This window comes from Pteropus vampyrus, unplaced genomic scaffold (genome assembly GCF_000151845.1).
Source record: "Pteropus vampyrus isolate Shadow unplaced genomic scaffold, Pvam_2.0 Scaffold109, whole genome shotgun sequence".
NCBI lineage: Eukaryota > Metazoa > Chordata > Mammalia > Chiroptera > Pteropodidae > Pteropus > Pteropus vampyrus.
In genome coordinates, this window is record NW_011888890.1 from 1,523,534 (window position 1) to 1,535,661 (window position 12,128).

General features: G+C 37.7%; 1 protein-coding gene across 1 annotated transcript; it reads right to left on the reverse strand.

Moving 5' to 3' along the window:
* Positions 1–4,721: 4,721 nt before the first annotated feature.
* Positions 4,722–7,304, reverse strand: CER1 (cerberus 1, DAN family BMP antagonist). Its single transcript, XM_011365356.1, has 2 exons — positions 6,798–7,304; positions 4,722–5,039 (listed from the first exon to the last, which is right to left on the reverse strand). The coding sequence occupies exons 1-2, from the start codon at positions 7,302–7,304 to the stop codon at positions 4,722–4,724; spliced, it is 825 nt and encodes a 274-aa protein (XP_011363658.1).
* Between the last annotated feature and the right edge of the window lie 4,824 nt (positions 7,305–12,128).

The window sequence follows — 12,128 nt, forward strand, 5'->3', positions numbered from 1 at the left end:
AAAAAAAACCCAAGTCTTTGATGGAATAGTAGAACTTCTGACTTGACCAACTAAGGAACTAGCTGCTTCCCAGACTTCTTTTTAGTGAAAAGAATATTTTCACTAAAATAATAATATTAAAGAATAATAAATTCCCCTACAACTTAATGTATTCCAAGTTGTGTTTTCTGGTACTTGAGCTGAAAGCATCCTTATTGATATAAGTGACATATGACAGGAACGGATAATGGTTTATGGGAGTCAGAGAAGGAATAGACTAGTGAAGGCATCAGGTGTTTAACCCTGATTGTGTGTGTGTGTGTGTGTGTGTGTGTGTGTGTGTATGCATGCATATGTATGTATGCATATGTGTGTATAAATATATATTTCTTTTATATATTCTTATTTTTAAAATCTTGAGGCAGTGCAGCATAGTAGGAAAGATCTGGGACTTTGGAGTCATTCAGCTTCTGCTACTCTCCAGAAGTGGTACTATGGGAAGGTTATTTAATTAATATGAGCTTCAGCATCTTCATCAGTAAATTAATACAGTACTCCCTACCTCATAGGATTTCATGGGGGTTAGATGAAATGATGTAGATAAAGTTCTTGAAACAATGCCTAACATATGATATACCTTCAACATAATGCTTATGATATTGTTTCTTTTATGCAGACAAAAAATATTTCTTGAGTACCTACTATGTGCTGGACATTTCCTAGGCATTGATTACAATGTTGAAAGAACTGCAGTATGACCCCTGCTCTCATGGAGTTTATGATTTGACTAATAATGATACAAATAAAGGTATAATTATAAACTGAGATGAGAGCTACAAAATGAAGGTATAAAGCACCATGAAATCATATAAGAAGTGAACCTGACCTTGTCTGGGAGAAAAAGAAGGCTTCACTGGAAAAGCAGTGTTTGAGTTTGGGCTTGGGGTTATGATAGGGGGAATCATAATTGTAGCATTATAGAGGCAAATACTTTTAGTTACTTGTTCTTGGATGGTAAACTTCTTAAGTCTGGGAATTACATTCAGATAATCATGTATTCTTTTATTTATATTCTTTATACCCAGCACAGTGACCAGAATCACTACAATCATAAATATTTGTGGACTTAAAGAATGAAGTTCTCTGACTCACACTCCTTGTCAAAAAGATGGTTATAAAATGTTAATTTCTAAAAGATGAGAAATATAAAGTACTTGAACATATAGTAAGGGCTCAATAATTATTGGCTTTTATTAGTACTCTCATTATTGATTTATAATTTGCATATATTATCTCTGCTACCAAATTGTAAGCTCCAGCGTGATGGAAAATGTCTTATTTACCTTTGACTATCCCAGAGTTCTCAGCACAGTGTCTTGTGTAGAACAAAGTCTCTGTAAAAATTCAGAAGATACAAGACATTCCTATTAGGATTAAATTGACAGGTAAAGAGACTATATACATTAAAAAATAAATTATCAAAGCTAAGTTAATCACTCTCTGTAGGGAATACTTAATGCCAAGTTTCTAGAATAGAGATAAAATATATATATTTAAAAAAAAAAACCTCTAAAACTGTTGTAAAAACAAGCCAGAATCTTGTGTGGAGAAAAAAATAACTGTAGAACAATTCATATAGAATAACATGCATGTAATTAAAAACTCATACCATCTGATATTTTTCTTTTTTGGCTGATTGATCAATGAATTGATTGATTTTCAAATTGCTTATCTCCCCCCACTAGGAACGAAAGCTTGTCTAACTTGTTTCCTTGCTATAGTCACAGTACCTAGAGCTGTATCTTGCACATAGCTAGTGAACAAATAAATACCTTTCGAATAAAGGAACATATACACAAAAATAATACTATGGATGTGTATACACCTTTGTAAAAATATAAAAGGATATTGGAATTATGAACAGGTATCTTCGGGTTGGGGGTGTTGAGGGGTCAGGGAGGGGCTTGGGGATGCGACACAACACGGTGGTTAGAGGAGACTTTACTTATATGTGAAATGGTTCATTTTTAAAAAACAAAAATAAACAAGAAGCACAAGGTGAGAAAATATTAAATATTCTAGTGGTGATAATTTGTTGTGTTATTTGTGCTTTTCTCTCTTGAATTTCTCAAAACAAAATTAAAAAAAAGTAAATCTGAATGGAGAGGAGTGAATTAACTCCTTATAGTTTTACAGGATCTAAAATAAAGCTTTCTGATGTGCTGTTACTTATGCTTGGTCATCACAATAATTTTGAAGTAATTATTATCAGCCTTATTTTAATCAGGAGAAAAATGAGATCAAGATTCATGAGGCTTACTCTGACCACCTCCTAAGTCAGGGAAATGCTTGGCTAGGAACCTGACCTAAGAGTGATTTCTCTTCCAAGAGATAACTTCAGTGTCCTTCAAATATGAGAGCTAGACAAGAGGTAAAAAGAATTAGCTTTAAAGTCTATAGTCAAAAGACCTAAAAGTGTTCAACCTAAATTGATGAGCTAAATGAGCAAATATTTTAATACAAATAGAAAACATGCTCCAAATGGCCTTAGGCAAGTTACTTAAACATTTTAAGTCTTATTTTCCTTACCTATAAAGTAGGGTATTTACCCACCTCTTAAGATTTTTGTGAGGAATGTATAATTTACATGTTTATGTATTACATAAATGGTATAATTCATGTGAAAGACCCAGCACAGTATCTAGCACTCAATAGATATTCAATATTTGTGTGTTCCCACTTGGTTTCTTACGTTTCCATGTATTATGCTGAACCGTTGGAAATTGCCTCTTTTGTAAGTAAAAATGGTTGAATATGGGCAATTCGTGAGGCTTATCCTATTACTCTTAATGTAAGTTCTGATACCACTATCAGCTACTTCATCTTGAATTCACCTGTGAGGAAGGGCAGACCAGCCTTTGAATAAAGCTGATGATTGAGGCTTGGGCTGGAGTATTTGCAAGAATAGATAAAAGGGATTTTATCTATTTGCAAGTGTGTAAGGAAAGGAAGGATAGTTGGATTGGCAGAGATAGGTTTACATAATCAGGGTTAGGCAATTGCAAACTAGACAGCTGCTCAATAGCTTTTGGCACCAAAATATATTGACCAGCTGGGATATCATTAATGCTTAACAGTTGTATCCTTATGACCATATCTTGGCCAATTAGGTTGTCTTTGACCACCAAAGAGTATAATACACATTGATGTAAATGCCACATGCGTATCTGTGTAGCACATATTTTATTACATTGATGTGTTGTAAAATATACACTAAATATAAATGCATTTGCTTCTTCAGAACACCAGGTTAGACAGTGTGATTAAAGAGTGATAGAATTAAAATATACATTCATTTCTTTTTTTTTTAGAAAATAATCATTATTCTGGGAAATACTTTTTATGAATATACTGAAAATTAAGGAATCCAAAGAATTAAAATAAAAATAATTTTTAAGACTAATTTTTAAAGAATGATTATAGAAAAAAGAAACATGGCTCGGGAAAGCCAGTTCTGCACAACACATGCATATAAATAAATACAGAAGGAGAAATGTAATTACAGAAGACAGTGATTGAAGGACCTTAACAGAAAGCTGTTTGAAGTGTCAGAAAAAACACTTGGGCCGTTGTCATTAGCCTCTGAATCCATTTCACAAATGCATCTAGTTAGGTAATCTCTAGATAGTACCTTTAAATTATGGGACAGACAAAACAAATAAGGACAAAATATAAGACAATTGAATGCCATGACAGTTCCCAGATTGCATCATACACTAAAATTTAATACATTAAGATAGTCAGAATATTTTCAGAACTTGCAATTGTGACATTTGTAGAATAAAATTTGTAATACAGAGTTTTTATACAACAGCAAAAAAAAAGTCATTCAGACACAGAACCTTACTACCTAACCCAAAATATATATGGATAAAGGATTTCACCTATAAAATGTTTCAATTTTAAATCATTTGCAGTTCGTTTAATTTGACATCTACTGGAGTTCCTTGGTTACTTTCATTGATGTCTCTGGATTGACCTTTAAACCTGGTACTGGTCATGTATTTTTCCTTCTCCATAATATACGTACTTGTTTGGCTACCATCGATTGTTCCTTTTCTCTACGTAAAGCACTAAAAGTAACATCGATCTTCCTTCTTCAAAGCCAGAAAGCTGACATTAAGAACTTTATATGAGGAGTATCAAAAATAAGGAAGCAACCAAACAAGTTACTCCTTACATGGAACTACTTAATCATCTGATAGAAGTCAAATAAAACTGCCTCAGATGCGATGACAGCTATAAGTATGAGGAGGCCTTTCCACAAATTTTATGTATGTATACATTTGCTGGTGCTTTGACAAATTATTAAAGAAGCTGGTTTTTGTGGTCCAGTTTCTCTTCCTTCTTCAGGTGCAGGGCTTTTACAAAAACTCAGTGACCATAGATTATGGAATATCAGTAGTGGAAAGGACTTCAGTAATCATTTAGTTCAAGTTCCGTTTATAGATGAACATCTTGAGGCAGAGAAAGCTTCTACTACTGTTAACACTCTACAGCTGATCAATAGTAGAGCCAAAACTAGATACCAAATCAGTACCAATTTCTTTACATTTTTCTATCGTACTGCTTTTTAAATCACCTTTCCCTTAAAATATGTACCCACTGAAAACTTCCACCGAATAATCAGCAACTTTGCTATTGTGGTTTTGCTTTTCCAAAGTAATAGTGGGGATAGCTTTTTAAGTTGAGAATCCTGGGGTAAAAGGATCCTGGGCAGGAAATTCTGCCTGGGAGCCTGCCTGTAGGAGGTGTCCATGCTCGTGGGGCTCTGTCTTCACCTTGCACTGGCACTCCTCTACCAGCATCACCACCTTGACCACAGGGCCAAGGCCAGTGCAATTCAGTGACAAGTGCATCGTGGTGAACTTGGCAGGCGAGCAGTGGGAGCAGAAGGTATGGGGGTGCTGTGCAGCTCCAGGAAAACGAATAGACCCACATTTCCCAAAGCAAAGATTGTTCTGTACAACTATTTCCTCACAGTCTTCATGGGTGATACTCTAAAAGGCAAACACATCTCCATTAAATTATTTTGCATAATCTCACTAACATATATGATGCAGAAGCTATCGACTGTAAGTCTGAGAATAATTTAAAGTTTCAAAAACCTTCCAATTTTGGATATTTTGCAATACAAGTGACGGTATCTATAAGGGCAAAAACCACCTCAACTAAATATTTCTTTTATTGAGTAAATTAATAAATTAGCCTTTAAGAAATCTCTACATTAATGTGAAAATATTTTACACTAATTTTCAAACGCCAACTTTAAGAAATTTTGTCTAATTGGGTGTTGCCAGTTGAAAACATTCTAATGCCTGACTTCTTATGTAAGTAACGTGCCTTACCTTTTGATTCCTCACAGTGCATGTGCATAATAGATTTTCAACATAAGTTTGTTCAATTGCTCATAAAATAAAATCAGAACATCATGAGTTTAATTCCATCCTATTCTGCAGGGCGTATAGCACATTCATATCTATGAAGTTGCATGGAGCAAAGTTGCAACACATAAGCCTGCAAGTCATCATGCATGACATCATCTTTGCCTCTCCCATAGCCCCATACCCCTAGCTTTATATGCCCTTCAAAATATGTTAGTTGAGCACCTTAATTTTTATTTAATTAGCAATAGAATGTAAAATAATAGTTTCAAAGGAAATTTGATTTCATGATTCTTAGGAGCAATTTTCTAATTTCATGTGGCCAACAAAGCAGTCATTATTATTTGATAGTTGACTTGTCATTGCTACACATCCTTGCCCTTTCAGGCAGAATGCTTAACTGCCGTGCACAGTCAATTACCTTATAATACTGCCTGCTTAATTGGGTAGCATTACTGGACTGTAAAATTTTAGTCTACCCTACGTTGCTTTTGGTTCGCTATCTTTATGTTTAAGGACCCGATGCAATTTTTCAATTTTAATTTAACATTTGGAACATGAGGCTTGCCAGGACTGACTGGAGGAAGAAGATAGTAGAATACCCCTTCATCTTAATAGTGCGGAATCAATCACGATAACCGCAAATCAACCAACACAACATGAATTAGGAGATAGGTATTACTAAGGGGAGATGTAATTACACATCAAGAGTATTTTTTAAAAGCTTACGAGAAAATAAGTTAAAGCATTTTTGCTATGGTAATACTAGGAATGATGTGGCAACTTTGCCTGGCAACCTTAACATATTTCATAGACCTATGAAGTAATTACATGTGAAATATAGGGATTAAGACCAACATACATGTGTATGAGATTGTTTGGGGAGGAGTCCAGTGTATCCCACCTATCTGCAGATAAAGTTGACCTGATCACACACATCCTTATAGAGTACAGAGTACAGAATTCTCTAGAGAGAATTCTGGTGATGGCTCTAAATCCCCAGTCTCCTAACTGAAGGTACAGTCTTATTTATATCTCTGGATAGACCAACGCTCTTATAAAAATAAATAAATAAAACCACATTAAACAAAGCTGTGTGCCATTAATATGAATGATTACTAATATTGGCAGTACAGCCATACCGTTCTCGCAGCATTTCCTGAATACCAAGAAACAATGAATGATAAGTTTAGAAAGAAATTTAGGGAGTATAATCATACTTTGTCAAATCCTATGATGAACACCCAAGGACCAAGTCTGGGAGTTAGGCAAGACACGGGATGCTGACAGCCTCTTCCCCTTCTCTCCATCTGTCCCAGCTGTCCACCCGCTTCCTGCCAACCCTTGCCCCCTCTTTCCCCCAGGAACAGATACCTGGCTGAAAGGCACTGTCCTACAGGTCTCCTGATGCACTTCATGGCTTTTTATGGGCAAGATGACTCCCTGAGAAGCCGGACTCATTCTGAACATAAAGTGGTGCCAGAATTTCTTGGCTTCTTCCTGAAGAGGAGACTTCTTCATTTGCATCCGATCCTTTGACTGAGTGAGAGCCTGGGTCCCAAGTGGAAAGTGCTCATTGACAGGGCCTTGGGTTGGGTGCAGTTCTCTCTCAGATTTCTTCCAGAATCTGCTAAACCTGAACAGCATCTTCTCTCTCTGTCTGTGGCCTTGGCCTGCAGCACTGGCACCTATCAGGTGTGGCACCGCAACAAACAGATCTGGCTTCTCCTCAGCCTCCTCGTGGTTGCCCATGGGAAGCTCCCTGCGATTCCTTTCTAGGAGCACCAGAGAAACGGAATTCTGACTCTGGCGGCCATCCAGGGGCCAGGCAGCCCTCCCCAGAGGCAGAAGCACCAGCAGCCAGAGTAAGAGGAGATGCATGCTATCAGGGTCCCAAGCGTCTTTTAGATTCACAGATGGAGAGGCTTAAAGAAGAGACTCACTGCCTGCAGGGCTGTGAACAGGACATCCCATATATAGATACCTGCCTTGTAGGATGGGAAGGCAGGTGGTCAGTAGCCAGGCAGTGTAAACACATTTGTTTGCTTGAATTATGTAGTGCTAATGGTGTCCTGCCTTCATTTTGGTTTTGTGTATTTTAGGAGGCCCCAGTGAAAGCCTGGGACCCAGGGGTTCATTAGCTGACACTTTATCGGCTGAGATTTAAAGAGCAGTATTAGTGAAAACAACACATTCTTTGCCTGGATTTCCCATCACTGTTATTAGAGAAGGACCAGAGTCAGCTAACATATGCAGTGCATCTGCTTTGTGCTGGGATAAAACAGACAAAACATGTTTCTATGAGAGAAGTATATCAGATAAAAAAGGCATACAGTTAGCAAAAACCCAGGCCTTTAGGCTCTACACACACACACACACACACACACACACACACACACACACACACACACACACACACACACGAGTAGCCAAAGATGTATATCAAAATTGTAAGGACGAGAAAGGAAGAAATAGAAGGATGTTAGCTTTGTTGAGCAGAGGACTCTCCCTTTTACCTAGATGTGGTTGGGGTTGCTGGTTTTATATGGTAAGGGAGTAAAAGGAAACACAATTCCCAAGTTATTCTCTTCATCCTAAGAATCAAATACTCAGTGCTAAATTTCACAACTGGTCAGTCATCAGATAAACTCTTTCAATTGTTCACACATTTACTAATGAGATACTAATAGACTGACAGCTCATCACTCCTCGCTGACGATGGGGAAATGTTACTCCCAAGCTGTCCTGTTGATTTTTTCTGTCTCTAAACAAAGAGCCAGACTTGAGAACGTTGATTCTAAGAACCAAGTTTGATAGCTGTGAGCATGAAGCTGACTGGTCAATTCTTTATCTTATAGAATCGACATCATCTCCCTTATTCTACAATAACTGATGGCCAGGATAAGTAAAGACGGAGACAAACGTGAGTCTTCAGGGATCAAAGGAAAATTTGTTAGGTGACTATCATTCAAAAATGTTGTAAATCAGACCAGGTATGAGAAAGAAACATATCCACAAAACTGAAACCCAGAATTGAGTCCAACCTACCCTCCGCACCATTTGAACAGTATTTCCATTGATAATTGACCCATTACTTGCTTACATTTCTCCCTTTTCAGTTTAATCACCATATTCTTTGTTTCCTGTAACACACATAATCTGGAACATGCTCCCCCAGTTTTCAGTACTGGTTTTCTTTTTTAAGAAGTGACCCACTGGAATCTATTTTCCAGACACGTGTTTTTTTAATAGTCATACCTGACTTCTGTGAGATAAAGCCTCGCGTAAACCCTTTATCTACAATAATGAACTATTTTTAAATGGACCATATTTTTTCCAGAATTCTATCAGAAGAGCTATGTTTTCTTTATACCAAATACCATAGAACCTTTGCTAGTATTTAGGTACAGTTGATCCATCCTAAATGAGCATTAGTATTTGCCACTTCTTTTAAAGTGTTTTTTTTTTAATTGCCATCGATTTGAATTTCTTAATTCCCCTCACCTAGTCAATGCGATAGACTCCAGAGCTGGCCACTCTGTGACCTGATGATAAATATGCTATAGAAGCCAGCTATGATATGTTCCCTGATTCCTTTTAAACTTTACTTTTCAATGCCTGAAGTTTCATTGCCATCAATTACAGTATCTAGCATTTCCCCAAACTGAAGACTACCCCAGAGATTCCACTTGAGGTCTCAGGTTGCTCAGCTCTGAACGTAGGATACAATTAAAATAATGTCCATTGCATTAAAATTTGTAGAAGATTTGTAGAAGATGTAGGCATCATGTTGGATACTAAAAAACGATAAAAAAATTATAAAAACTTGGTTCCTGCCCTTGAGCGGTTTGTACAGTCTAGTGGCATCACACATTTGGTAACTTTAGTAGCTGTACGGATGTCACTTATCCATTTTTAACCCTTCTTTAGTCCTAAACTCTCCTTCTTCTCATCCTAATTTTGGTGTTTAATAATGTCATTTAAAAAATACTCGTGAAGAATTTATTTCTGTTCTGCCATTCCTCTTGAGAAAATGTACAAATATCCTGAAGGGTAAATCTAGTAAAGTAAAACCTCTATGATGAGAGCTATGGTACATAAGTCTGTCTTCAACCCTCATCTTTCCAGCTAAGGGCAGATAACATGTCACCTTTCACTACTGTGTCCTTTCATCAATTCTAAAGCTGAGTATGTGATACATTACAGCTTATTCTTAAGAACATAAACACACATTTTGTAGTTTTTAGCAAAAATATGCTGCCTCCTTGGGTCTTCAGTGACACAGACATCTAGTCACCTCCCAATTTGGATGAAACCAAATGGAGGTAGGTCTGGAGGGGGCCTCCAGACACAGCAGGAAGCTGTTGAGTGGAGAGCACACCACAAATTGTTGGTGTACTTAGTAGCAAACACCACAGTGAAAGGCAGGCCTGAGCTTACATGTGTCCAAGCTTGTTAAGGTGACTTCCTGAGACAACCTCAGGCCCGTGTGAGGACCAAAAGGGCCAATGTCATAATTCATTCATTCCAATTTACAACTCATGCACGGCATGATCCGAATGCTCTAATTTCAACTTGAAGGCACTTTGGGGTGTCTTCAGGACTGGACTGAGCTACCAGTATGCCTGTGAGAAGAAACAGTAACAGTTACAGTTTCTGTTCCTCTTATAGACTCTCAGAACAAAGCTAAAGAGTACTGTAGTGCTCTCTAAGGAAAAAGAGAGAAGCTAAATTCTCCTATGAAGACCCCCAGACCTAAATCAACAAAAGATGAGAGGCAGTTTGGGGTAGAAGGTGGGCTTCAAGGAAAACTGATGATTATTTGTTGCCAATGATAAAATTTGAGATTTCTAGCAAATTTATAATTTTGGAAAACTGAAAGACAGGAAAAGGGATATGGGTTGATGGATTTGGGAAGAAATTTGCCATTGCCTTATATCTACCTAACTTTTCAAAATATAGAATAGCAATAGTGTCATGGGCATTTATTTAAAAAGAACCCAAAAGAAGGCAGGATCTCTTCTTTTCCAAAAGACAAAAAAGAGGGCACATTAGACTAAGTGGTTTCCCCTTAAATCTTTTGTCATGATTTAGTTAAGTAAATTATTCAAAATGTAGTACTCTCCCCACTGCCACTTTCTGTGGGAAGAACACATCAGAAAGGGTCTCATTCCCCAAAGCTGCTCCACTTACTGAACTCAGCGATTTATTCATTCATACAGCATGTATCTGAGTGCCAACTCTGTGATGGGTCCTGGGGATAAAATGGTCAGGGTGTCCTTATCCAGGCCTGGTGGAATTTGCCATCCATAGAGAAAGTCTACTTTATTCAGAGTAAGTTACACAAGGATCTCCCAGGCAGGCACCATTTCCGTACTGATAGGGGAACTTCAGATCCGAATCCCTAAGGCAAAGCAGACTGTCACCCTGTGTCTCTGCTAATTTTATTCAATAAATATTTGTTAAGTGCAAAGAGGTACGATAGACGTGGATTTTCTCTAACTTTTGATTTGGTAATAAATACATAACAAAAGTAAAACAATACAAAAAATTATACAGTGAAGAGTAAATTCTCCTCTGACCTTTCGGGTTTCTTGTCCTGCCATGGAAGCAATTATTATTATCAACTTATTTACATGCAATCTTTTTAAATTGTCACCTGTTATGGGCTGAATTGTGTATCCCAAAATTCACGTTGAAATCTTAATCCCCAGTCCTCAGAATGTGACCATATTTGAAGATAAGGCCTTTAGAGAGGTACTTAAATCAAAATGAGGTCATTAGGGTGGGCGCTATTCCAATAAACCTGATGTTCCCATGAGAAAAGGAGATTAAGACAAAGACACACACAGAAGAAAGACTACATGAAGATGTAAGAAGATGGCTATCTCCAAGCCAAGGAGAGAGCCCTCAGAAGAAAATTACCTCACAGACACCTTGATTTTGGACTTCCACCCTACAGAACTGTGAAAAAATAAATTTCCATTGTTTAAGCCACTCAGTCTGGGGTGCTTTGTGATGGCTGTTATGGCAGCTCTAGCAAATTATTTCATCACTTTAAGAGAACAAAATGTATAGCCAGTAGAAAAGGACAAATATCGGATGGTGTAGCATGCCACAAAAATTCCCCATTTCCACTTTTAGGCACTGATCCCTGAATTACCTTTTAAGATCTCATTCTTCTGTTCGTAGGTTCGGTGATCTCACTGCTCTCTAGAACACTCCAATACAAGGGACAAGCATTTTATTTTTCATAACTAGAGCTGTAGCTATTACCATGCACAAGTCATAGACCATACCTAAATTTGACTAATCAGCTACTTACTAAGACTGCAGAGAGGGCTTCTGCAAATCTGAGAAGCAGGCCAAGGCAGCTGAGGTGACTTCTCCATGTGCCCCGCCATCTTACTGTCCCTCTATCCCCCACTGCCCACTGTCTGTGATAGGTCCTGGGGATGCCTTCACTGATGCTTAGCCTCTGTTGTGCTCCTTTTTCCCCTTCCTTAACATTTACCTTGATCATTTTTCATTTCGCAGAAAGCTGCTCTCCGAGAGAGTAATGTAAGTGGAAGTAACTCTGAACTCGAAGCCAGAAAAACTTTATCTGATTCTTGGCTCTGCCTTACAGCTTGTTAGCTACATGATCTCAGGTACTTTAACTGTGTGTCCCTAAACCTTGCCAGGGGCAATACTGTCTGCTCTTCT